This window comes from Mytilinidion resinicola, assembly GCF_010093595.1.
Source record: "Mytilinidion resinicola strain CBS 304.34 unplaced genomic scaffold BDZ99scaffold_32, whole genome shotgun sequence".
In the NCBI taxonomy this organism is placed as follows: domain Eukaryota; kingdom Fungi; phylum Ascomycota; class Dothideomycetes; order Mytilinidiales; family Mytilinidiaceae; genus Mytilinidion; species Mytilinidion resinicola.
In genome coordinates, this window is record NW_022985468.1 from 185,447 (window position 1) to 210,249 (window position 24,803).

Genomic DNA, 24,803 nt, shown 5'->3' on the forward strand with positions numbered 1-24,803 from the left:
GAGCGTCGAAAGAAGATCTTATTTCATCTCATACTGAAACTTACGCATATCGTGCTCAAAAATCAATGGCTATTCACCTTCCTAAAGCGTCGATTCATATTACATCTTGTCTTAAACATACCTTATCGTGACCCCAGAAGCTACCAATAAGCCATAACGAAGATCCCCGCAAACCCCTCAGCGCCACCTACAATGCAAGATGCATATTCAAGGTCTTCTAAGCGTGAGCCGCGCAAAGACGAACCCAAAAGCGTCATTGATATTAAAACCCACCATTCAGACATCACACAACGTCCCGCGGCACCAGGGATACCAGAAAAAGCCTGTTGATACGGCAGATGAGGATGGAAGGGAAGGGTACCCTAAGAGGAGAGACTTAAAGGTCCAATTTCAGCACTCTCAAAATCTATCTTAGTCAAGTTGCTCGACATCCTCTTCTTGACAATGGCATCTATCTTTTTTGCAATTGCTGCGTACACGTTACTATACAGTGCACTGTCAACGTTATTGACATCTTCTGCTCGAGCGCTTCCAGCGTATGGATGCGCAAACGAGACCACCATCAATGGAGTCATATTTCCAGCTTTGATTGAGGCGACCACAGAAGACCTCGTCGTAGGTCTCGAGTCGAAACTCTTCACGAGTGTCGACCTCGTCAATGTATGCCACATCCCAAGTATAGCAAGCATACGTACTAATAGAAATAGGCCTACATAGCGAGAATCCACGAAATGAACTCAACCTTGCACATGGTTACCGAAATCAATCCCGACGCGCTCAGTATCGCCGCAGCACTCGATGCAGAGCGATCCAATGGCACGAAGAGAGGGTACGATGCTTTCATGATAGCAAAGTGAGAAAGAGACTAACTCAAATTGTAGCCCCCTTCACGGAATCCCCATTCTAATCAAAAACAATATCGCCACCTCAGACAAGATGAACAACACGGCCGGCTCCTACGCTCTCCTCGGAGCAAAAGTACCACGCGACTCTACTATAGCAGCCAAGCTGCGCAAAGCCGGTGCCGTCATCCTAGGGAAAACCAATCTCAGCCAGTGGGCCAATTTCAGGAGTAGCAACACGTCCAATGGATGGTCTGCACAAGGTGGACAGACCTACGCCGCCTACTACCCAGGTCAAGATCCATCGGGCTCATCTTCAGGCTCCGGCGTATCATCTTCCCTTGGTCTTGCGCTCGCCGCCCTGGGGACCGAGACAGATGGCTCAATCGTCAGCCCGTCGGAGAACAACAACTTGGTAGGCATCAAGCCTACCGTAGGCCTGACCTCCAGATCGCTAGTGATCCCGATATCCCAGCGTCAAGACACAGTCGGACCGATGGCACGAACAGTGAAAGACGCCGCCTACCTCCTCCAAGCCATTGCCGGAAAAGACATTTACGATAACTACACCTCCGCCATCCCCTTCGACAGCCTCCCCGACTATGTAGCCGCATGCAACTTCTCCGCCCTCACCGGAAAGCGCATCGGCGTCCCCCGCAACGACATCTACGAGGTCGACAACGTCACTTACCCCATCATCGACGCCTTCAACGCAGCTCTCGAGGTCCTGGAAGCAGCCGGCGCCACCATCGTCGACCCGACAAACTACACGGCCTGGGACGCCTTCTTCAGCAGCACCAGCGAGACCTGCGTGCTAGACACCGACTTCGTCTCAGACCTGAAATCCTACCTCGACCAACTAATCTATAATCCCACCGGCGTGAAAACCCTAGCAGACGTCAGCGCATTCACGCACAGCTTCCGCGCAGAAGACTACCCCGACCGTAACACCGCAGAGTGGGACCGGGCGCTGAACATAACCTTCAACAACACGTCTCCCGAGTTCTGGGCATGCTACCAGCGAGATCTGTACTTTGGCGGTACTGGCGGACTCTTGGGAGCGTTGCAAAACTACTCGCTGGACGCGATTGTCATACCGACGGCGTTCTCGTCGTCCATTTCCGCGATTATCGGTGCACCGATTGTAACAGTGCCGCTGGGCTCATACCCGCCCAACACGACTGTGGTCACGAACGCGAGGGGCGATCTAAATGCGACGGCGCCGAATATCCCGTTCGGGATCTCGTTTGTGGGTGCGAAGTGGAGCGAGGCGGAGTTGATCGGGTACGCGTACGCGTTTGAGCAGAGGACGAAGGTGAGGGATACAATTCAGCCGTACATTAAGCCGACGACGGAGTTGAGCGATGTGGTGGCGAAGCGGAAGGCTAGGATATAGAAAGGGGACTTGATGAGAGGGATTGAAGCATGCATTGAACAGTTATCCTGGTTTATTGGGTATCATGACCCTCCACTCCTACCTAGACAGCGCAATCAAGAGCCTAGACTTCATACCAAAACGTGCTAAGTGAAGTGAAACCTTCGTTACCTTCTCTTGTCTGAAAGAGCATCATTCCATCAGTATGCTGTGATGCTGTTCGTGCACTTGTGAATGAATGCACGAACGAGGTCCTGCACCGTTAGTGTCAAAGGATGCTTATAAAGGAGATCGGGAAAGGATTACCTTAAAATCGCAAACCGGCATTGAACCAAATACGGGGTTATTCTTGAGCTTCAACTGAGTCGACCTCGGGCTTGCAATGCCAAATGCAATCCTCGCTAGGAATAGCGGGTCGTCGTGCGGACACACATTCAAAATCCTATCCATCAAGGCTGGATCTGGCTTCTGTGGCGGGACCTGTGGAAGCACCACTTGTTGATGCGTCTCACACCAAGTGCAATGACCGCATTCATCCGGTAGACCATTCGAATCATCGGCGAAATATGCAGCGAGAGCACGGGAAAAGCACTTCTTCCCGGTGACAAGGCCAACGACTTCTTTGGTCCTTTGGAGGGCCTGGCTTTCACGGTCTACCATCTCAGAGTAGAGCTTGTCGGCGATCGCATTGATCTCGGTATCAGTAGACGGCAGCTTGCGTTGTACGATGTATACGTTCTGCACGCCGCTTGTTTTCAGTGATATGATGCCATTCTCGTTCCACTTGCTGAGCCTACCAACTATGTCCGCTCGTACAAGTCCAGGTTTCCTCGATACTGCGTCCACGTCAACAGTAAGATACTTCTTTGCTTTTAAGGCGGAAGCCCTAATTGATTTGGCTGCGAGATCTGTGTCGGCGTGATGGTAAGCTCCATAATCAGTGACCTCATACTGATATTTGCTGTATATCGGGGTAGTGGCACGAATATAGCCGAATTGTAGTTCCAGCTGAGCATACATGACGCTAAGAGGGGAGCTCTTGGTTATCGTTAGTGACGTAGACATGGACCATAGTTCGGACAGATTACTTTGATGTCGAAAGCATTGCATTGTGCCGTATGCGACGCGGAGAATTTCTCCCCAATGCCAAGTGCGGCATTCTCGGGAGAAAATACTTCCTTCAGAAAGTTGCGGACAGAGACCTTGGACGGAAGGTCCCCGTAGGTGAACACGTTTCGAAGGTAGAAGTCATCCGGAGAGAGGAAAAACATGCAGACGCTCTGTTTACCATCTCTGCCTGCCCTGCCAATCTGTTGGGAGTACTCTTCGACGCTTTGTGGGATGTTGAAGTGGACGATGTTGCGTATGTTGGATTTGTCGATCCCCATGCCAAAGGCAATCGTCGCCACGATCTAATAGCGTAAGTTAATCGGGTCCTCGCCAAGTGTGTACAGAAGACTAATAGAATGTAGCCTTGAACTTACAATCATGTCATCGTTCTGCATGAACCTATCCTGTAATTCGGTCTTCTTCTCAGTTAGCATTCCTGCGTGGAATGATTCGGCATTGAACCCTTCACTACGAAGTTCTCCTGCAAGCGCTTCAGTTTGCTGCAGCGCTGTTAGTGAGAGGCGAGTATTGGAGCAAGATCGCATTACCTTTTGAACGGTCACGTAAATTATGGTCGGTCCAGAATGCTTCCTCAGAAAACTGATCAGCTCCGGGTAGTTGTCGTCTTTAGAAGCCGATGACCTGGCTAGCAGGCGCAAGCTACAATGCAGCGCTTAGAGACCGATTTGCAGCGATTGATACCAAAGGGATACGTACTTTGGTCGATACATGGGAGTCCTGAATAAGCCGGTCGTCGGACTGATTCCAAAAGTAGTGCAAATGTCCGTCGCTACCTTCGGTGTGGCGGTAGCGGTAAGACAGATCACTCTCTCGGCTTTGATCTCGGTAGCGAATCGAGCCACTGTTCCTCGTGCATAGTATTAGTGACCCGTCAAAGATACATAGAGTAGGGATAATGTGGACGCCATGGGCGTATGAGGAGACTAACCTTTAAGATAATCCGGCCTAAATGAGTGACCCCACTAGAAAGCATTAGAGATGGTCTATCAAGATCACATCATAGTGTAGGGAATAGATTTATCATACCTCTGAGACACAATGCGCCTCATCTACGGCCAGTAAGCGGACGCCACCACGCACCAACTTCATGGATTCCACGAATCCCTCGTTGTTTAGCCGTTCTGGTGCGCAATATAACAACTTCAAGGTACCGTTTTGGAGGTCTTGATTGGTCTGAATGAACTGTTCTCTCGTCCTAGTAGAGTCTAGGACGGCAGCTTTGACCTTCCGGCGAACAAGAGCGTCCACTTGGTCTTTCATAAGCGCGATGAGTGGAGATACGACGATGGTGATACCGCCGTCGTGGGGTGGGCGATCTCCGGATTGCTTGTCTAGCTCACCAAAAACTAGCGCGGGAATCTGAATACGTTGATTAGAATAATCCAAGATAGAGAAATAGTAATTTCTGTGAAATATTGGAATGAGGTAATCCATACTTGATAGCAAAGACTCTTGCCGCCTCCAGTAGGAAAGATAACCGTGGCACTTCCGCCATTCAAGAGTTGAGAGATGACAGCAGCTTGTTCAAGCCTGAATGCCTCGAAGCCAAAGTTCTCCTTGAGGGCTTTCAGTGCTAATTGCTTGATCCCTTCGGAGTCTCCAGCAGAAGGAAGCTCCCGTGGAGGCTTCTTGGAGAGTGGGAGGTCGTTATCGGCGTCCGCATCATCGCGACTCCGCTTGAGACTGGAATTGGGCTCCGAGATGACTTGCGCCGCTTCTAACAACGCGTCATCGTCTTCAGAGTTGAAGCCAAACTCGTCGTCGGACATGGCGAACGGTGATGGTGCAAGATGGTGGTTGATGTAGAGTTCAAGTCGCGGTTGAAGTGGGGCTGGACGCGATGGACCAAGGGGCAAAAACGCCCGGTCACGTTGCTGACCCCCCTTCTTTCCATCAGCCACTTTTCCAGGGCGGCTTGCAATTATCACCTCATTTCACTACATAGTACAAGTAACACGGATAAAGTAGGCTTATTTCCACTCTGATGTGCCCAGCAGAACCTCCACGTCAACATGCATCAAGATCACTCTACAGCGCCATGATCCAACCTCCTTCCAATTTTCACTCTCTATTCCTTTAATTCGCATCCTGCTTCATTCAGCTCATGTCAAAGTCACAAGCATCAAAGATTCTTTTGCTCACTACTTATATGCAACACGTGATGGCCCCCTTTCTCTTCTAAATATCCGCAATTTCCACCTCAGTCTCAGCCTTGCAGATCTCGACGCCCTATCCCAAAAACAACAAACCATGAATGGCAACTGTTCCTTGCAGTTCAGTTCCATAACGCCCAATAAGCCAATCAAGACTTGCAGAGAATTAGCTTTGCATGCCTTCTTCGTACCTTGTATTGGAGGCTTGAAGCCATGGCCTGAGAGCCTTGATAAAGACTGAGCCAGGCCAGCCTGGAAGCCGATGAGTGCTTCTTGAGCTGAAGTTCCGAAGACAGCAGTCTTCCGGTGTCTCGTTTTTCGTGCTTTTCGCATCCTTCCTATCTTTCGGAGTCGCGAACCGAGAAAACTCTGAATAATACCATTATACGAATTCGCGAATACGCAGCCTGACGCGATGGCAAGAGGTATAGCCTTGTGGATATGCTTGGGGCTGGCATGGACTGTGGCAGTTGAAGCGCAAGCTATGGCTGCGTGTGCTGTGAGTTGATCTCGATTTCATAGTTCATTGCGCGTCTTTGAATCGGAAGCTGATCCTTTTATGCGCACAGCAAGGCTGTGTAGGCGTATCGACCGCGAGCTGCAAATCGACAGATTGCACTTGCAAGTGCAATAGTGCCGACTACATCTCGAGCCTCACGGGATGCATATACGAGGAATGCGACGAGACAGAATCAGCAGCGGCGAAGGAATTCTTAGAGGAGCTGTGAAACGGTACTTATGACACCACTCTCCATACCTCGCCCTAGCGCATACTAATGGTGTATGCAGGTGCTGGATCCCCAATCACCATATCCTCCAAAGGCGCCACCGTCATCTCTGACGACGCGTCTGACAACGAAGCCTTGGAAAATGACTGGAAAGGCATGGAAAATCACCCGCTCGAGTTGCGGCAGGAAACCGCAGGTACCTTCTTCGAAACAGATCAACCCGAAACTGGTTTACCGGCCGAGACTGGCTTCACTGGCCTACCGAAGACCACGGACACCTTCACCACCGCATTCACCGGCACGGGCACCATCACAGGCGCCAGGAGCACAGGCTCGCCAACAACCAGCAGCCCGACAAATGGTAGCCCAACAACTTCCACATCCACACCCACCCAGACAAACAGCGGCGGCGGTAGACTCGGCATCGGACTAGGTGTTCCGCTCGGGTTCATCATAATAGCAGGCTTGGTTGGCCTGGGGTGGTTCCTAGGACGACGAAGCAAGAAACAAGCTGCTGCTGTAGCTAACTCGCAGCCGGAGATGGTGGGCCCGGCTGAGCTGGGTGGAGCAAGTCAGCCTGTTAGCTCAGAGCTGCCGACGAAGGGGAATACGCACGAGATGCCAACTGGAGCATGGATGGGACAGCCACAAGGTCAGCTCGCGCCTGCCGAGTTGGGCGAGAATAGATGAGAGTATGTGTAGAGCTCCCGGTGTATATGGGTGTGAAGGATGGGGACGCTCTTAAAGGGTAATCATGGAGCGTTCGCAGATACTAGGAATGCCACGAAATGAATGTACGGACATACTGACCTTACTAAGGAACAGTTCCGCTCTGTTTGTGTACCATCATGCTCTATACACAGTCTAGCACTAGAAAACTAAACTATCGAGTTAATCTAGCAAAGGACAGCTCCCCCAGTACACTCTCGCATTGATGCATTCAAGATATTTCGCATATATGTTACTTAGTACTGTCGAGGGTGAAGTCGTGATGAAAGAGAAGACGGAGCTAGCATTTACTTATAGGGACCCGATGTTGAATTACAGGTGACGGATATCTATCTTTTTGATCTATACACTCTTAATTCTATCAGCCTCGTCCCGAGTATGACTAGCCCAACTCACCGAAATCTTCATCTTAGCCAAAGCAAGCCTGCCCGCTCAATCAAAATACCCCGGGAAAAGCCAATTCAGCTTCTCAACCGCCTCCTTCTTCCTCCCATCCTTATGCGTAATCCCCCCTGCCCACTTCGTCTGCCCCTCCAAATGCATTGCCAGCACCTGCTCCCCATGCTCCTCCTTACTCAACTCATCCAACACAGCCCCCACAAACCTCCTCGCATTCTCCGAATTCGCCTTCATATGCCCCATCACCATCTCCACATTCACATCCTCGCTATCATGCCAGCAATCATAATCCGTCGCCATGCAAATCATCTGATACCCCACCTCCGCCTCCCGCGCCAGCTTCGCCTCCGGCAGCGCGCTCATATTGATCACGCTGCCGTCCCACGCGCGATACAGGTTGCTCTCCGCGCGCGTCGAGAACTGCGGGCCCTCCATGCAGATCACCGTCCCCTTGTCGTGCAGCCGCACGCCCTCGCCCTCGAGGCTGTGCCCGCACCGCCGTACGATCTTCGCGAGGCCCTCGTCGAAGGGGTCGCCGAAGCCGACGTGGCCCACAATCCCGCCCTCGAAGAAGGTGAAGGGCCGGATGCCCTTTGTGCGGTCGATTATCTGGTCCGGGACTACGAAGTCGCGCGGGCGGATCTCTTCTTGCAGCGAGCCGACGGCGGAGAAGGCGATGATGGTGCGGACGCCGAGGGCGCGCAGGGCGGCGATGTTGGCGCGGTTGGGGACCTCATGGGGGGCGATCTCGTGGTGGAGGCCGTGGCGGGAGAGGAAGGCGATGGGGATAGGGGCGCCGGTGGAGGGGGAGGGGTGTTGGAGGATGGAGATGGGGGAGGAGGGGGCGCCCCACGGCGTAGTGGGAGTGAGGACCGCGGCGAGGGTAAAGTTGGGGAGGCTTTGGAGGCCTGTCCCGCCGATTACAGCGATATGGACGGGGTCTATACGTTATTAGATGGAGTATATACGCTATATTCGTTCCCGAGGTGAGGTTTTGGTAGCTGTAGCTCGATATGGCGGGGTAGTGATGACGAAAAATACGCAGAAACTTGAGAATTACATACCCGCGAAGGTGGTTGGAACACCAGCCATTCTTCTATTCGGAATTGTAATTGAGCGTGTAAGCTTGAAAGGAGTGGACTGGAGACGGGTTGGAAAGCGAACGGCTCGTGTTAAAGTCAGCATGGAAATTTTCGGGTGAAGGAGGGGCCCGGATATACGTCAACCAAACTCCAGCCCAAGGCACCCCACGTGTCAAGCTCTTTAATCCTTAGCGATTAGTCTTTGTTGTAAGAACCAAAAGTATAGCGTATAGCGTATATCGTATAGCAGGTTCATAGAGATTATTTAAAGTAACAACCCCTTGTAATTAAGTCTCTGCATCGATCTCGTCCATACCTGCCCAGTCCTAACTCCCCGGACGAGATTGTCTTCGCAATGAGAAACACCACACAACGAGCTATAAAAGTGGGAGCAATTCGCCGCCCTGCCGCCTAGAGATAAGACCAAGTTCATCTATAACCAACAAGGACGTCGGCCAATGATTCTGCGGGTGCTCTTGGCACAAGATAGAACTTAAATGTTACCACAGAACGGTATAGGGAGGACTACGTATATATGGCCATCTTTGAAGAGCTCCAGAGGCAGCAAGGGAATGTTAAGAAGCGGACCATGTGAAGATAAAACCGTGGAGCAAGTAATTCTTTCTAGAGGAAATTTCTTTACTCAGTTTATAAACCCGCGGCGCGCGCCCTTAGCCCTCTACATCCCCGTACTTAAGGAACCAGCCTGTTTGCAAAATTGTCTTCACTTTTCTACTGATCCAGATCGGAGCGAGTACGGGGCTTAGGAGTGTGTTATAGAGTAACGATTTCCCCATAGAGGGCACTAGGCCTCTACGGGCCGAAGGACGCCTTGGGGAGCATATTTGCGACCATGTAGATTCTTGCCCTGGCGCCCGACCAGACTGCCAATTGATGCGCACTTCATGTGACCCAAAATACTGCCCGGGATCGCGTTTCATGACACAGTACTCGTATCGCTCCTCATCATCTTCAGGCCAGACCAACTTCCACGGCGCACTCTTGGGCCAAGCCATGACATGGCCGGAAAGAACAGTCTGGGCCACAGAGGCAATGCCTGTTTGGCAGAAAGAGTCCCAGAGACCGTAGGCAGGCTCCTCTTGCCACCCGGTTTTAGCGTAGCTGTTGGGAAGAATCAAGGTCACCCTCCGTATATTTGGGAATAGAGTCACAGCATTTGCTATGAACCCCGCCATTATTGTCTGAGTTGCGCCAGTTCTGGGGTCTTCGTTCAGGAAGTGTGAGGCAAAGGCCAAAGAGGTTATAGCGTTGAAGGACTCGGGTCGGAGTATCGATGACAGCGAGGCGAGCTTGTAGCGGATCCATGATGTGGTCGCGAAGGTAATGGTACTGAATGCAAGGATGTGAGCTTCAGAGTATACGGCGCGACAGGTCAGGAGAAGGGAAAGGCTATGGGGCTCCGAGCGTGTAAGGCTGTCGAAGTAATGGGCGTATATCTCGTTGCGAAGCTCTGCGGGCAGGCCGAAGAATGCAGACTCGGATTGAGGCATCGGGGGCCATTTCGGCAAAGAACAAGGCTTCGATGATTGCGCCGTTCCTCGCGAAGTCTTGCTGGCTGAGGGTGTGGATGCAGTCCTGGAGATGACGATATCTCTGGGCATGGTATTGTTCGGAGAGTCCAGCAATGCCAAGCGCAATGTTGATCGCCCGGATTGTGAACACGGCCTTGGAGGTTAGTTTACAGCTCATACAGGCATAGGATCTTGCTCTACAGAGTAGTATAATCCAACAATAGAAAAAGTAATACGTGGTGCGGAATATCTACGGCTGAGCTTCAAGGCCCCCAATATGCACGATGCGGACTGGCGGCCAGTACATATGTTTAGGCCGAATTCGGCCCGGTAACTAGAGTATTTTAGAACGTTCATGTCTTCTCGTCCCTCTCCAGGTCTCTCCTCATCTTTTCCCTTCGTCAACATTGTCCAAGAAACAACAACCAAAGCTATTCTAACACCTAATCAACTACTACATATCTAGAACACCTCATACCTGCTGAATGCCTTCCTTCTAGAGCCGCCCTAGTTTCAATGGGTCCCAATGTCCCAGCGGCCCACTCCGTCTAAAACATTGACCCTAAGGGCTGCATATACGATGCCTCTCTAGCGTTCAAACCCGCTATCCTCTTGAGCACGTGTGTCCACTTCGGTGACCAGATCGCGCTTCTACCAGATCCGCTAATCTCGGACCTGGCCTGGCAACGACACCACTATGTGGCTGGGTGGATGATCCACAATCTTTAAAGCTTCAGCTAACCAGAACTTCTAAGAAGCGCCACAGTTTTTTGCTCCGACTTCGAGCAAGGTACTCTTAGCCACAAACGTGTTTCATGATCAGCCTCAGGCGCACGCCAAGACATTTATACTCATCGATCGTCGAGCCGCCCCTGCTTGAGGTCAACTGCAAACTGTTCACCGGTCATAAAAGGGAACGTAACTACAGCACGGCCAAGGCAAAACGCACTGAGAACGGTCATAGTGGAGCATCGCGATATATCTACCGAGTAACTACGCTTGGGTGTGAGCCTGAACCAAATTAATTTTCAGCCTCGCGCGAGAGGCCGCCTCTCGGGTTTCGTCTACTCATAAGCTTTCTTTTCTTTTAAAGTAAATGTTCGCTCCTATTTGTTTCTCTGGCTGTTCGTACTCTGCGCCTCCGCACTCGCTGATATTTCCTGGTCCTCGCCTGAGTTCATAAAACATTCGTTCTTTCCGTAACGCGTCGCTTTTATACTTATATTAGATACGACAGAACCACTTCGTCCTTACTAACCACTCTTTCTGTGCAAAACATTATGGCGCCACCGCAGTCATTTATTGTGGCGCTCACAATTTTCCTCTTCTCTTCGATCATCAAGGCCGACCCTGCTTGCTATGATTCGGACATAACATGCCCACAGACCACCGTCCAGACTCCTTGGAATGATCTCTGTACCGCAGCCGTCCTCCGCGTTGATTACACGAAGATCTACTCTCAAAAAACTTCCATTTCCAACGTATTGGACGGAACTGGGTGCACCATTACTTACCAATGTAGTGACTATGGCGAAGGAATTTCGGGCTACGTATTTGGAGCCTTGTGAGTAAGCCATCTCCACTATCCTGATAATGCTGTAGGCTTGCTGATACAGTGTTTCACACCAGCATGCAAAGCATCCAGACAACCTGCACACCTCTAAACCAATGCGGAGCAATTGATTCTAGCTTCCCCACTGGGAGCAACTGTCAGATCAGTAACTTTGTTTGCACAGGAGCGGGATGCGTCGATGAGAACGCGGGAGGGAATGCTGTCGTTGTTGTTTCTACTAGTGGATCTGACGTCGCTCCTGACAGCAGTGCGGTTGTTGTGCCCCCTGCTACCAGCGAAGTCGTTGCACCCGTTCCTAGCAGTTCAGAGATTGCTCCATCGTCAGCTGTGCCCTCACCACCATCGGCTGTGCCCTCGCCACCACCGTCGAGTCCTTCTTCTACTGCCCTCTTCTCGAGTATCCAATCAGGACCTTCCCTATCCTCAGAGCAACAGTCCGAGACGTCAACGTACACCTCCATTATCTCAAGTGCGGCGGCTCCCACCAGTACGTCGGTCAACTCTGAACCTTCCTCTAGCTCTTCTCCTAGCAGCACAATTCTGCTCTCGTCTCAAACATTGACAAGCTCAAGCGAGACCACTATAAGCACTATTGTTAGCTCAAGTCAAGCAATCACCACTTCAAGCTCTGGTGCTGTTGTCATTGTACCTTCCGCATTATCGTCAAACGCCCCTGAATCCGCCTCATCTGCCGGCGCTACAACACCGTCTCAAGCGGCCGACAATGCAGATGCGAAGACAAGCGATGCCTCCAACGCTGTCGATGCCCTGAACCAGGATCCTAGCTCCCCGGCACTTGCTCAAGCGGCCGATGTTGCCGTTGCTGCGGCTCTAACTGGTATGTATCTCAGTTCTCAGTCTGCTTCAACACTCATAGTAGCTAACTCAATTTGATAGCTGCAATCGCCGCTGCAACGGCAGCTCAGGCTACCTCTTGGGTTGCTGCTGCCTCTGCCCTGGTACGTGTCCACTCAGCAAGTCAAATCTGAGCTATGCTAATTTACTGAAAGAGCGCTACGCTAGCTGCAGCTCAGGTTGCAGCACTTGCAGCAGTAGCTAGTCCTGCAGCCGCTACTGCTGCTGCTCTTGCGGCGGCTATGCTTGCTGCTGAAGGTAAGATCAATCTGCTAGTTTCTCAATATATTTCATCGTCTCACTCTCTGACGTTCGGTAGCTACGCAACAGGAGCTAGCGAGAAAGCGAAATCCTAAAACGGCTTCGACCTTGACGACACTCATACGATCAACTAGCACCAGCTCGTCTGACTCCTCAAGCCCAGCCGCGTGCTCCCTTCGACAGACCCGAGGAATAGCAGGAAGAGCGCGAATCTCCACCAAAACCTACACAAACTCCATCATAGACGCCACCACGACCGGGTGGTCAGTGTACATGACGCAAACCTGCGACTTCAACATAGCCGGCCAAGCCTGTTACCACTACTCATCCGTGATCAAGAACAACCCCGCCTCTAGCTGGGACACTCTGCCCTGCCCCTTCGACAACGAGAAGTGTGCCCAGAAAACCCACCGCCCGTGGGTAGCCACCTACCGCAAGGAGCACGATGCGTGGTCAGCGAAAGTCCCCGGCAGCAGAGACTGCCAGCGCGACGAGTACCCGCCCGCCAACTTCCTCGCCGAGAACGACGGCCGCAGCGCGCTGTACAAGGACTACTACGAGGCCGAGTACCGCGGGACCAACCAAGCCACAGTCTGGCAGCTACCAGGCCAAGGCTCGCAGCAATACATCCGCTTCCTCAACGCCGCCGACAACAACGCCGGCGGCAACCTCTTCGGCCGCTGCGTCGATCGCGTGGGCGCGGACGGAGGTGTCACATCCGGCGTGGACTACACAACCCACTCGACGCCTAGCACGCGGGTCGACTGCGCCGGCAAGACAGAGGTGTGGGTGCTCGTTACGCGCGTCTACACGCGCCATGCTGTCTCGCTGGTGTTTGCGAATACGCCGAGGGTGGTGGTGGATGATGGGCTGTATGAGAACACGTGCACGCCGTCGCAGGCTGGCGTCGACCACCGCGGGTTTGCGCTGCTGAACGAGGATCCGTGGTTCCGGAAGCCGGGAAGGGCGGCGAATGCGGCGCTGACTTCGCTGTATTCGGTCGCGCCGATGTGGAGACGGGATAGTGGTCCCGTGGCTCGCAATGGGATGGGGAGAGCGCTAGATGAGGAGGTGGAGGTGGATGTGGAGGACAATGCTTGGCTCGCGGAGTTGGAAGCTCGAGTAGTGCCTGCGGAGACTGTTGCGACGGTTACGGGACTTAGCCCACGCGTAGCCATCGCGGCGTCGACAGAGGCGGCTTCTGTGCCGGATATGCCCAAGGAGACCGGGGGCGCGAGGTGATGTCGGAAACAGGGAGCAGGCCTACAGTCAGAGCATGTACGGACTTCCTCTCAACCGTTTGGACCACTTCAACAACGTTATGAGAAGTTTGGACTGAACGACTTCCCTCTACCGCACTTCATCGCCGGCCCCTCTTGTATCAACACAATACCATCATAGATCTATATACGCGGCGCATATAATACTCTGGCACAGTCTTCTCACGGTGTTTTCTCATTCCGGGAACTCAGCTACAATAATATATCATAATAGACCACCGTATCACGAGCTAGTCTCAGCGTTTCCCAGCCACCCATCGCTGTAAGCGTGACGCCCCACATGCCATGGAATGAAGTGAAATGGGATTGAGAAGGATGAAGGTACGAGAGCACGGAGATATCACGGCCCGAGCTTATAAAAAGGTCCAGTCAAACACCGCTATATATTAACATTTATCTTCCACACTTCCCACAAGAAAAAAAAAAATATGGATATCTGGTCCAATGGCCCTGGCAGCATCGGCGAAACTAAAGTTCTTCCAAGGGCTTTTCCCTGCACAGCTTACCTCGTCGGTAAGCCATGGGTTTTTGGCCCCCCCCTCAAAGGTTTCAGGTTTCGAAGCCTCCTGTGATTATTCTTGTTCGCACTGTAATATACATTTTGGAATGTTCTTGTGATAGGATAGCACATGTGACATGGCAAAACACTCATCTAACATTAAGATGTATTCTGTAAGCGTTACAAGGGTATGAATCTTCTGTGATTCCTTTAAGTGCAGTTAGCAGACCCGTCGGATCCTTTCCAACCAAACTCCCAGGATTCAGGTTCATTCAGCCATATAAAAGCCTCACCTACAATGCCGGGTAACCCCAGAAACGAAAAGCCTAGCCGAGATTGAACGCGTCCTTGCACAGATGATATTTCCAGAAAAACACGGGACCGGTCGGCAAATTGATGTGTGTCCTCCCCGAAGAGAAAAAAAAAAAAAAAAGCGCCCCATCGTGAAACCCGGGTTAGAACTATCTACTGGCTGCCAACATCCCACGAACCTCCCCCAACGGGGGCCAACGCGCTCCCGGCGTGCGACCTCACCACCAACCCCCCCGCCCCGCTCCGAACGGTTACCGAAGGCGAATGGAGGTGCGTGTACACAGTGGTGCCGTGTTCTGCATCAGGCCGCGCGCGCGGCTCAGCTGTGCCCACAGTGCGAAGAATTACTTCGACTCGAGTCCCCCCGCAGCACGCGAGAGAGAGAGCACCACCTGCGAGTTCCGCGCCAACAAACCACTCGCAGTTCACACGGACACGGACACGGATCGGCTTACCATAGGTTTCAAAAATAGTTTGTTTTGGGGCATCCGAAAGCAAGTTGCGCCGCCGAACGGCTGACGTTTGCGTTGCGTTGCGTTGCGTTGCGTTGCGTACCCCGAGCGTCGTTGGTTGGGAGGGGGGAGGGGGAAGGGGAGTGTGAGGCTGTGCGGATTAATATATTTGGCAAACCCCTGCACGGTACGGTAACGCTTATTGTATACCACCCTTCACCCCCCCCCCCCCCCCCCCCCCCCCCGGGGGGCTATTATAAGTTAGTTAGTACCTGGGAGTAACTATGTGTTACGGCATCCTTCATCTCCTTCGGCTCGGGAACGCGAGGGCTATTCTTGGGCGTGGGCTCCGCTCGCGGACGGCTGCGTTTGGGAAGGGGGCTTCAGGGACCCAGAGAAACGCGGATTGGGGATGCTTGAAGCGTGGTTCAAACCCGCGATCGCGAATGGCTAGTGAGGCGAGGTTGGGAGTCAGGAGACCAAAGACAAAGGAAGGGAGATGCATTGGGTACGTTGTACTACCACGGTACGGTACCTGGAACTGCCGGCGATCGAATCGAGTGGGATCGCGATCGCGAAACAATGAAACCAAACAGCCTTCCACGTCCCCACAGAAGAGGGAACGCAACGTGGTTTCTTGCGGACCCGCCGCGCGGGTTCCACGACGTTAATTGGGACCTCGACCATCACCACCGCTCCGCCTTTCGCAACTTCGACAAGGTGATGGAAGTCACGACACTCGAAGCAGGGAGTTAGGGTTCTATTTTAACAGATTTTTTCGATTCGAAAGAAAAAAAAAACTCCCTTATATACCCTAACAACCCCACCCTATACGCACGCGCAGGAAAACGCTTCAGCTTTCTCGCAGATCGCTTACCGCTTTCGCTCGATCGCATCGCCGCATCCAAAATAGACAATAAAGCAGCCCTCAACCAATGGCCAGAATCGAACGTGACCCAACCCAACCCATCCCCTAGATACCCAACTACCCTTCTGTGAACGCGCTCTACGACAAGGTAACCTTAATCGTCGCCCCACTCCCAAGCCCCTGGCACCCACCGCTCGCACCCCCATCGCTCGCCGTGCCAACAGCCCCATTGCCGCAGTTCTTCAGCGAGTAGCTGCCCGCCGCCATGCAGCTGTTGCCGCTGTTGCACGTAAACACGCACGTCTCCATGTCCGACGTGCACGTCGGTCCCACGGCCGAGATGGAGTGGCCGCTCATGTTGACCTCGCGCGACACGTCGTAGGTGCCCCACGCGCCAAACGTCGCCTCCAGCCACGTGTTGCTGACCTGGCCGTTGACGAGCTCCGTGTCCTCGTACACGGCCGAGCACGCGCCCGAGAAGGACTCGGTGAAGGACACGCTCTTGGAGCTGCCCGACGCGATGGAGATGGTCAGGGCGGGCACGTGCGCGTTCACCCACGACGTCGCGCCCGCCCAGCACACGAAGATGAGGTCCTCGCCCGACTCGTTGGACACGTCGGCGATGTAGGGCCCGGCGCTGCCGACCGAGGCGGCGCCCTCGTTTAGGCCGACGCCGATGAAGCCGAGGGCAAGGAGCTTGGCCTTGTCGGCGGCTTCGAGGATGGCGCCCGTGAGGGAGGGGGTCGAGGCTGCGGTGGAAGAGGCCGCGGCGGGGGAGGACGAGGAGGGCGTGTAGGCGGGCGCGCTGGTGGGCGTCGGGGTCGATTCTGCCTTCGCCTTTGCGACGGAGACCACGGAGGAGACGGCGACGGCGGGAGAGGAGGGTGCAGCGACGGAGGAGGGTGCAGCGACGGACGAGGGTACGACGACGGACGAGGGCGCGGGGGCGGAGGACGAGGCGCCGTAGTTGACCTTGGACCAGTCGACGTGCTCGAGGGCTTTGGTCCAGTCGACGTTGGAGACATCGTAGTTGATGGCTTCACGTTTGCTAACGTCGCTGGGGCGCGTTAGTAGGACGTTCGCAGGATCGGGGCTTGCAGAGAATCTCACATTTCAACCTTGTCCTGGGCGATGTTGCTGCGACGGGCGTGGAAGCTGCGGTGTTTGAGGGCGCCGGCGGAGGCCTGGCCGATGGCGAGCGTGGCTAGCACGAAAGCAGTGTTTGAGCGCATGTCGAATGGCGTCGATGATGTTGTATAGACAGTTGTTGTAGTTGATTGTACAGTGGAGAGTCGTGAGCCGTCGTTGCAGTGCAGTTGTTCAGTGCGGTGAAGCGTGGAAATGACTTGCTAGAATGACTGAGATCCGAAGATGAGTGTTGTAGGGAGCGACAAAAGCAACAGTACCGCGTGAAGGAGTGAACGCGAATACGGGCTGGATAGAGAAGGACAAGAGAGGCTTTGTAGTGGACGGATGCGGACGAGGTGAAGGAGAAGAAGAGACGCAGGAAACGGGGCGCCAGGCCAGGCTTTCGGCTGGCTGCCCCTGGCGCTCGAGCAGCGATCGGCGGACTGGCGCACAGCGTCCGACCCTGCAAGCCACCGCGCCGCACCCCTGCAGAGTCATCTCTGAGCCTGCGCCCTTGCGGTGCAATCTTAAAATACAAGGGTGAATTACGGGGCGGAAGAGCCCGCGCTGCGCCTGATTGGTGTGCCTGCCAGGAACCGCTTGTGCACTTTTGGCGCCCGAGAGCGTTTCATCGGGAGGTCGCGCGGCCAGAGTGGGCAGTGGGCAGTGGGCCATCCAGCACATCACCACCACGCCGTTCGTGCCAAGCGGCCACATCGTGAATCCCACGTGTGCGCTGGCCATTTGCCCTGACCCAGCGACCGCGTTCCACCATCTGGGGGCCGGCAGCGGGCAGCAGAACCACGGGCAGCAGAACCATGGGCAGCGCCGTGACAGTGCCGCTCCCGAGCCGACCGACTGAGGGGATCCCGACCGACTGACGACCGACGACAAGAGGCCGCGCAATTGAGTGGAGAGCACGGTCGCGTCCGAAATGATTGGTGGGTCGCCCGTCCTTCTTGAAGAGATTGGCCGCCTGCCAGAAGGCGAGAAGTAGCTGCTGGACTCGCTTGTTTCACGATGGAGACCGACGCAAGAAAGTGCCCGGCTTTCTGGCAGATTCCCAACCATGGTTCGAATCCACACCACCACACTCTCGCGCCAAACTCCTCGCCAACTCCTCCCTTTTAGACCCTCTTAACCGAAAAATAGCGTCTTGTCTTCGCTTTCTGCGTAGCGATACCACCTGCACAGCGGTGCCCAACTGACCAGTCGGCGCTGTCAGATCCCACCCTGCACGACTCTGCAGGTCCGGCACTGGATGATGTCGCGATGCAGCAACAGCGAGGCATTTGCGCCGGCATGCCACGCAGCCCTGTGCTAGCGCAGGCCCAGCCGTCCCCAGATCGCCCGCCGATTGAACGGCCGCCAGCCTGCCCTTATCCACCCGCATCAAAGGGCCCTCTCGCCCAGTCGGATCGCGCAAAAGAACAACCACCTGCACCAGACCAGGCTCAAGGCACACCGACTTGCGGGAGCCGAAGACTCTTCATCGCGGCACGCCCATTCAACGTGGTGGAGAATTGTTGGATAACAGAAACCGCTTGCCACCAATCAGATATCTTCGAATTTCTTGCTTTTCCGTTCTTTGCTTGCCGTCGGCTGCTTCCGTCTCTTCACTCTCATTGTCGCAAAGAAAGATGCCAGATGCCTGTTCGGCCCACTCTTGCTCTGCCGTCTCTCGGTCAGATGTAGGTGGGTAGTCGCATGCCCTGAGGAAGTTCATCCCCTCGGCTTATCACTTATCAGCTCGTCCCGTCCCGCAACGTTGACGGCTCACGGGCCTGGACCAACATTCTCGGGTGGGTTCCCGCGGAGGTTCTGCGCGCGCTGAAGAACATGGCTACGGTCCACCCGGGCCGTTGTGACCTGAAGAACTCCGCAACCATCTTGCAACCGTCCAGAGAAGTGCCGACGAGACTCCGATGAAGCACCCTGTTGTGAAGCTTCCACGAGAACGGATTACTTCACTCCCCTAGGCTAGGTGCGCTCTCGAGGCGCGCTTGCAAACGGACTTGGTCAGCAGCGCGCAAACGTTTCACACTTTTGGCTAAGGATGTCGCCATTCGGTTTGCAACAACTCGAGTCATGATCAAAGAAGAGTTTTCTTTGCAAGCCATGCGAGGTAGTCTAGAAAGGCCTGGAAAGGCGCTTTGCGGAACCATTTGCGAGACCATTTGCGAGGCAAAATGGAGTTGCATTCCACGTCCAGGTGGGGTGCCTGCAACCAGCGGGTCGGGGGTTTCCGAAAAGCCTGACTTGCCATGTTCTTCCCTGTCTTAGTCGTGCAGGAATCGCTCGTTGCGAAGGAAGGGATTTCGGGCCTTTTCAGAAGTCGACGGACTATGTTTTTGATTGTTCCTGCGAACGTTCGTCAGCGTTGAAGTTGAGAAATGTAGGCGTCATCTGAGGCGTGTTGTGTCAGCGCACTAACTTCGTTCCCATGCCAGACTTTACGAGCTGCGCAGTAGTATATTCAAGCTCCGCAGACTGTGACAGAGAAATGCGTGGTATTTCCCGTGAGGTTCGTTCATGGTTGATATTGAGAAACGGCGACGTGGTCCGAGGGATGTCGTGGTAGCGTACCAGCGTCCTTTCTTCGTCAAATGGCAGAACTCTGATTAAAGGCGAGGCACAGAATCTCAAGCTCGATGAAAAACCAGTGGGTACTCTTTGTGTGTTCTTGCAAGTGTCTCTCACATTGATGATAAAAGATGGAGAGTCGTCCAAAGAAAGTCGTGGTGGAATGCGAAGTACTAGCGTCATTGCCTCATCAGCCCACCTCACAGAATCACCCCCCACAAAAATCCCCGTATTTCCAACATAGCACGACGAGTACATATAAGTTTCGTAGGATCGAATAAAATGAAGTCTGTTTCAAGTCTCGAATCTCAACATCTATAGTTCCTTGCATTCTCAAATTAGAGCTTGTAGTTGCAGGATGGATGTCCTTGCGTCGAAACGCGGCTGCGCTTTCCTTCCTTCCCTCAAAGATAGCTGCAACCACCACACCACCACCAGGTGTCATGGAATTATCTCAAATGTGAGTTCTTGACCATCCGTAGCGCAGTGGACAGAAATTCCCTGCGCAGTGATTTTCGTGGGTGGCGAAATGCATCAAAACGATAATCGGACGGCTTTGAACATGAACACTTTATCTTTTTTTCCATCAACATCCCGCATAAGAAAGCACGGGCGTATTTCAAACCTACTAGAAAGGCTCTACGCTGGGGGGGGGGTAGTCGATATGCGTTCTCCACTTTTTAGAGACAGTAGCGTAGTGCAGAGATCCGTCCGAGAAACTATCTCATCCATCGTCCATGAAGTATCGTGCTGTAGGCGTTATACCTATATGTTCGAGAGAGCAAGTGGAACTCTCTCGTCTATCCCCGCAGGCAGACTCGCTCCCTCATAAGAGAAGTGATTCTGTATAGTCATCCGTCCTTCTACACCTCGGTGAACGAGGCCGCGCGCCGCAGTGGAGAAACGTTTGTTGCGCGGCCCACTGCGTAAACAACGCATGCTCCACGAGATTTAAGATGAAGGCGTGCGTCACCAACCCCAAACTACCCCGTGATATATCCATCCTTACGTTCATCCCTCTGGGCTATGCCTATCCCGCACCTCTCTCCATCACATCACCACTCACGCCTCAAGACTCAGAATCCGATCAAATACTTTCATAAATATCTCAGACATAGCGCCGCTGGGCACCCACCATTCTCTATCTATCGTCCTCTAAATCCCCCCTCTCCTTCCCAACCCCAGGTATCAATAACCCCTAGCCCGTAGGCCAGGACTAACAATAAGAAATATGCAACACATAAAAAGGGAAAAAAAAAACGAAGGTATCCTATCAAAAAAGTCGCCGCGCCACATGATGCATGAAGAAAGTCGTAAAATCCTCCTGCCTGGCAAGGCCACCTCTAGCACTCCCTTTCCAACATCCCCTTCATCCAGAAGTTTCTACACCACTACCACTCCCTCGCCTGCGGCTGGGTATAGTACCCATCCACGTCATCGTACCCCTGTTGTCGCTGCTGTTGCTGCATCGGCCCTGCCGTCTGACTCCTCGGACCGTCCTGTGCCCACCCAGGCGGCTGCAGCGGCGCTGTCGCGCTTCTCTGCGGTGGCGTAGACCCTGGACCGCGGTTGGGCAGCGGGTTCGAGGCTTCACGACGCTGTATGGCGGCCTGCAGGACTGATGGAAGAGCAGCGGCGCCGGGGTTGGAGCGAGGCGGGGGGGTGGCACTATGAGAGGCGTAGCCATTTCCACCGTTGTTCAAGGGGGGCGGGTTGCCGGGGATTAGGCTCGTGAGCGGACCTTGCTGCGCGGGTGTGGGCGCGCGATAGGGGTCGTAGTCGTCAGCGCCTTGGTAGGGTATTTGGTTTTGACTGCGCTGTTGCTGGTGGCCGGGCCCGACAGGGGACATGTCGACGGGGCTCATCTCGTAGGCAGGACCATGAGCTGGAGCGCGGTGGTCGAAAGGGGAGAAGCTGGGGTCGGCGAGGGGCGAGGGTCCTGGGCCACGACGGCTTGCTGTGCTGACGGCAGTGTTTGAGCGTGGTGATTGGCCTGGGCGAGAATCATTGGCACTCATGGGAGAAGGAGAGTTGCGGTTATCCGAGGTGTAGTTGGTATTGATGCGGGATGGAGGACCGAAGGAATTCTCCGGTCGCATAGGCATGCCGTTGGAGGGTGCTGGCGAGCTTCGGTCCTGAGACATGGGGGAGTATGGACGTTGAGGGCCTGGCGATCCTGTCATTCCCCTGTTCATCGGAGGTCTTGAAAAGTAGTCGGCATTTCGATCCAGTGGAGGCAATGACGGAGTAGGCGAAGCTGATCGGCCTCCGTATCCCATATCGCTTGCTTGACCGAGGAGAGGTGCATTGGAGCCGTAGCTTGCATTTGAGTACGCGGATGACTGGGTCTCCGAACGGGACGGCGGCATAGGCCGCTTGACATCCTCTGGGAACGACGGCAAGGTAGGCGCTCTCGACACTCCAGTCCTGCTAGTATTCATGGTATTGCTCCGAGAAGTGTACGGCGGAAGAGTGGTCGTAGTCTCCACGGAATAGATAGAGTCTTTGTCGCCGTCGCTGTTGAGAACTGGTAGCGTAGGTACTCGCTGAGGCTGATCTGGGCGGCCACCATTCTTCGTCGACTTCTGCTCCTCCTTTCTACGCTTTGCATCCTGCTTCTCCAACGCCTTCTTAACTTTCTTACCGACAATCCTATCCAGACGAGCGTCAATCTTCCGTTTCAGATATATCGACAGCCTCCCGTCGCTACTCGGGATGTAATGCCACAAGAACACTACATAAAGCAAAACAGCGACCAAGAGAGATAAAGCTGCTATCACCCAAACGACGAGCGTGAACAACATGGCTCCGTATACAGCCACTTCCGTCCGGTTGTTCTGGGCAAGATGTGAGAGGTTAATGAAAAACTGCTGGAAGTTGGAATGACCATCGGTGGACTTATTCTGTCCGTTAGGGATTAGGCTGGCTTTCATGACGGCCCACAGGGTAAGAGCGTTGATGACTACTCGAGGTCCTTCGGCTACAATTATGACAATAGCACCTTGGAGTCGATGTTAGCAGCTGCTAGAACAACACGATCAGGAGGAACAAACCCTTGAACTGGAAGTAGACAAAAAGCGCAATATAGTCAACGCCCTTTTTGCTCTTGGTCAACTCGGCAAAGACGAGGAAGCGCCTCCACCCTTTGCCTCCAGGGTTGACTCGCATGCTCTGAAGAACAACAGCAAGAGGGTCGAGGTAGCAATTGGCAACACCACCAGAACGGATGACCCTGTATGCTCGAATCCAGTCGACTGCTAGCAGCACGTATGAGGCGATGATGCTGCCAACGAAGATCCATTTGGCAATGTCGATAGGTATTGTCGGCTTGATCTCGCTGGACCATTTGTTGAAGGCGAGTAGACTGATTGCGGTAAAGCCATCAGAGACGTAGGCGCCAGCCATGATGAGTGAAAGAATCCATAGCCAGCCATATGACAGAGGGGTGAGGCATGAGGAGCGTCTGAAGTCGTCAAGGGTCTAGTGAAGTCAGTAGATAATCAATTGAAGCTATACAAGGCAGATAGAGGTGAATGCTTCAATCGCCGCAGTTCTGCAAAGCCGTGTCCTTGCAATAGAACTGAGAATGACGTACAATGTAATCCCACTTCTGCTCCTCGGTGACGATGAGACCCTTCTCGCGGTCTCCACAGCAGCCCATGATGAGAGTTGTTCGGTATTATTAGGTAGATGAATCCGGTCCACGGCAATCGTCGGGGATTAGGCCAGCTCAGCTGGGCGTCGTCTGGCGACGTCGTTGGGTAAAGAGTGTGTGGCGCGCGTGGTCGTCAAGACATCCAGTCGCGATGGTTCGTAGATAATGTGCAATGGCCGGCTCTGTGGTGACAGTCCAGCTGCTCACCGCCGGGTCGAGTGGGGATGAAAGGCAGTGGTTAGGCGTTCTTGAGGTTCCAAGAGAAGAAGGTTCGGCGCGCAAGGGAGTGTGTGTCGGAGTTGGCCAGTCTAGAGAATGTGCATGACGGGGCGGACTCCTGGAGCGTGGTTGGTTTGATGTGCCCTATGCCCGCAGATGTTTCGAGGAGCGGCGTGTTGAAGGCTGCTGAATGGAGCGAGTGTTCGCCAATGGCACAATAGCGCGCGGTAGAGTATTGTGTCCTGTGGTGTGAATAGCGGTCGGTAGGACTGGATGGAGCGGGTGAAGGAGCGACGGGTCCGGCTTCTCAGTGTCGGAACAAAAGCAGCGCAAAGCAAACCGTAGGTCAAATGCGCAGCATCGAGACAGCAGTCGGGCTCACAGGCGTCTATGCGATTGACATGGCGGGCGCTGAGGGGCGGGCGGGCTGCGGTGTGGGCAGCAAAAGGAGAGGGTCCAGCGTGAGCGGAAGGCGAAGACGCTCGGATTCCTCCGCGTTTGAGATGCAACCCGTGCCCAATCAGCCCGCAACGTCCCCTTGCGGAGAGACTGGCTGGCTGCCGCACTGGGCGTGTTCCTGCGCAAGGCCTGCTTCAGAAGACCCGGGGCCCCCGCCCTGGCCACCGTTGACAGGCTGGCCCCAAGATTGGAGAGGAATCCGAGACCTGCCGTGTCCACCACTCTTTTCGCGACGGAGATACATGAGGTACACAAGCGCCTGCACCACAGCACGTCGTTGACCTTCTCCATACTCCAGACCAGACGCCAGAACGCAAGGCGGCGAGGAACTGCACGCCGCCTCCTACGCTTGGGGCGTGCCTCGGGAACCTGGGAATCAGCAGTACGCCCCAACGTTTGAGGTTTGGGATGCGCGAATCCCGCCTCAGCTCAGCCCACCGTGGATCGAGCAGGTGAGGCGCAGGATCAGCCGCTAGAGCGATTCCGATGCGTTTTTTGGCACTTCATCTCTCGCGCAATCGTGACTTTCCTGGTGTGAGTACATTGGTCTAACACTGTTTGGGTGGTCCGGAGAACTATAGGGCTTTCCAAAGCTGTCGCTTTACAGGATCTAACAATGTGCCGCGGAACTTCAAGCAGTGCTTGGCAAATGTGTAATCTACAAGCCTAGCGTGAGGGTGTACCCTCG

At 54.0% G+C, this 24,803-nt stretch overlaps 12 protein-coding genes across 12 annotated transcripts; 6 read left to right on the plus strand and 6 right to left on the minus strand.

Annotated features, from left to right (window-relative positions):
• Nucleotides 1-576: 576 nt before the first annotated feature.
• BDZ99DRAFT_373243 (glutamyl-tRNA amidotransferase subunit A) lies at nucleotides 577-2,220 on the plus strand (the record flags this gene model as incomplete). Its single annotated transcript, XM_033714856.1, has 3 exons — nucleotides 577-660; nucleotides 708-829; nucleotides 882-2,220. Coding segments are annotated over 3 exons (1,545 nt in total), but the record flags the coding sequence as incomplete, so codon positions are not given.
• On the minus strand, nucleotides 2,191-5,117 carry BDZ99DRAFT_503891 (ATP-dependent DNA helicase recQ; the record flags this gene model as incomplete). Its single annotated transcript, XM_033723999.1, has 9 exons — nucleotides 2,191-2,471; nucleotides 2,524-3,255; nucleotides 3,306-3,629; nucleotides 3,702-3,827; nucleotides 3,876-3,987; nucleotides 4,045-4,189; nucleotides 4,277-4,310; nucleotides 4,375-4,707; nucleotides 4,785-5,117. 9 exons carry the CDS (start codon nucleotides 5,115-5,117, stop codon nucleotides 2,418-2,420), a joined length of 2,193 nt encoding a protein of 730 aa, XP_033569399.1. The 3' UTR covers nucleotides 2,191-2,417.
• Nucleotides 5,118-6,138: 1,021 nt separating this feature from the next.
• Nucleotides 6,139-6,987, plus strand: BDZ99DRAFT_468902 (uncharacterized protein). Its single transcript, XM_033721370.1, has 2 exons — nucleotides 6,139-6,233; nucleotides 6,291-6,987. Exon 2 carries the CDS (start codon nucleotides 6,386-6,388, stop codon nucleotides 6,917-6,919), a length of 534 nt encoding a protein of 177 aa, XP_033569400.1. The 5' UTR covers nucleotides 6,139-6,233; nucleotides 6,291-6,385; the 3' UTR covers nucleotides 6,920-6,987.
• A 403-nt stretch (nucleotides 6,988-7,390) lies between these two features.
• Nucleotides 7,391-8,542, minus strand: BDZ99DRAFT_492133 (Methylthioadenosine phosphorylase; the record flags this gene model as incomplete). The annotated part of the gene is made up of 2 exons (XM_033723147.1): nucleotides 7,391-8,298; nucleotides 8,422-8,542. 2 exons carry the CDS (start codon nucleotides 8,540-8,542, stop codon nucleotides 7,391-7,393), a joined length of 1,029 nt encoding a protein of 342 aa, XP_033569401.1.
• Nucleotides 8,543-9,110: 568 nt separating this feature from the next.
• BDZ99DRAFT_482863 (uncharacterized protein) lies at nucleotides 9,111-10,061 on the minus strand (the record flags this gene model as incomplete). Its single annotated transcript, XM_033722531.1, has 1 exon — nucleotides 9,111-10,061. One exon carries the CDS (start codon nucleotides 10,059-10,061, stop codon nucleotides 9,111-9,113), a length of 951 nt encoding a protein of 316 aa, XP_033569402.1.
• A 2,773-nt stretch (nucleotides 10,062-12,834) lies between these two features.
• BDZ99DRAFT_468904 (uncharacterized protein) lies at nucleotides 12,835-14,163 on the plus strand. The gene has a single exon (XM_033721371.1). It carries the CDS (start codon nucleotides 12,934-12,936, stop codon nucleotides 13,900-13,902), a length of 969 nt encoding a protein of 322 aa, XP_033569403.1. The 5' UTR covers nucleotides 12,835-12,933; the 3' UTR covers nucleotides 13,903-14,163.
• A 514-nt stretch (nucleotides 14,164-14,677) lies between these two features.
• Nucleotides 14,678-15,443, plus strand: BDZ99DRAFT_203720 (uncharacterized protein). Its single transcript, XM_033713274.1, has one exon. The coding sequence runs from the start codon at nucleotides 14,796-14,798 to the stop codon at nucleotides 15,222-15,224; it is 429 nt and encodes a 142-aa protein (XP_033569404.1). The 5' UTR covers nucleotides 14,678-14,795; the 3' UTR covers nucleotides 15,225-15,443.
• Nucleotides 15,444-16,209: 766 nt separating this feature from the next.
• BDZ99DRAFT_527468 (uncharacterized protein) lies at nucleotides 16,210-17,303 on the minus strand (the record flags this gene model as incomplete). Its single annotated transcript, XM_033726263.1, has 2 exons — nucleotides 16,210-17,128; nucleotides 17,182-17,303. The coding sequence occupies 2 exons, from the start codon at nucleotides 17,301-17,303 to the stop codon at nucleotides 16,210-16,212; spliced, it is 1,041 nt and encodes a 346-aa protein (XP_033569405.1).
• Nucleotides 17,072-18,370, minus strand: BDZ99DRAFT_203746 (uncharacterized protein). The gene is made up of 2 exons (XM_033713275.1): nucleotides 17,182-18,370; nucleotides 17,072-17,128 (listed from the first exon to the last, which is right to left on the minus strand). Exon 1 carries the CDS (start codon nucleotides 18,268-18,270, stop codon nucleotides 17,392-17,394), a length of 879 nt encoding a protein of 292 aa, XP_033569406.1. The 5' UTR covers nucleotides 18,271-18,370; the 3' UTR covers nucleotides 17,072-17,128; nucleotides 17,182-17,391.
• BDZ99DRAFT_203799 (uncharacterized protein) lies at nucleotides 18,371-19,186 on the plus strand. The gene has a single exon (XM_033713276.1). It carries the CDS (start codon nucleotides 18,472-18,474, stop codon nucleotides 18,892-18,894), a length of 423 nt encoding a protein of 140 aa, XP_033569407.1. The 5' UTR covers nucleotides 18,371-18,471; the 3' UTR covers nucleotides 18,895-19,186.
• A 1,584-nt stretch (nucleotides 19,187-20,770) lies between these two features.
• Nucleotides 20,771-21,082, plus strand: BDZ99DRAFT_203877 (uncharacterized protein). Its single transcript, XM_033713277.1, has one exon. It carries the CDS (start codon nucleotides 20,809-20,811, stop codon nucleotides 20,989-20,991), a length of 183 nt encoding a protein of 60 aa, XP_033569408.1. The 5' UTR covers nucleotides 20,771-20,808; the 3' UTR covers nucleotides 20,992-21,082.
• On the minus strand, nucleotides 20,866-23,629 carry BDZ99DRAFT_503897 (uncharacterized protein). Its single transcript, XM_033724000.1, has 3 exons — nucleotides 23,378-23,629; nucleotides 22,836-23,262; nucleotides 20,866-22,783 (listed from the first exon to the last, which is right to left on the minus strand). The coding sequence occupies exons 1-3, from the start codon at nucleotides 23,441-23,443 to the stop codon at nucleotides 21,174-21,176; spliced, it is 2,103 nt and encodes a 700-aa protein (XP_033569409.1). The 5' UTR covers nucleotides 23,444-23,629; the 3' UTR covers nucleotides 20,866-21,173.
• Nucleotides 23,630-24,803: the final 1,174 nt, after the last annotated feature.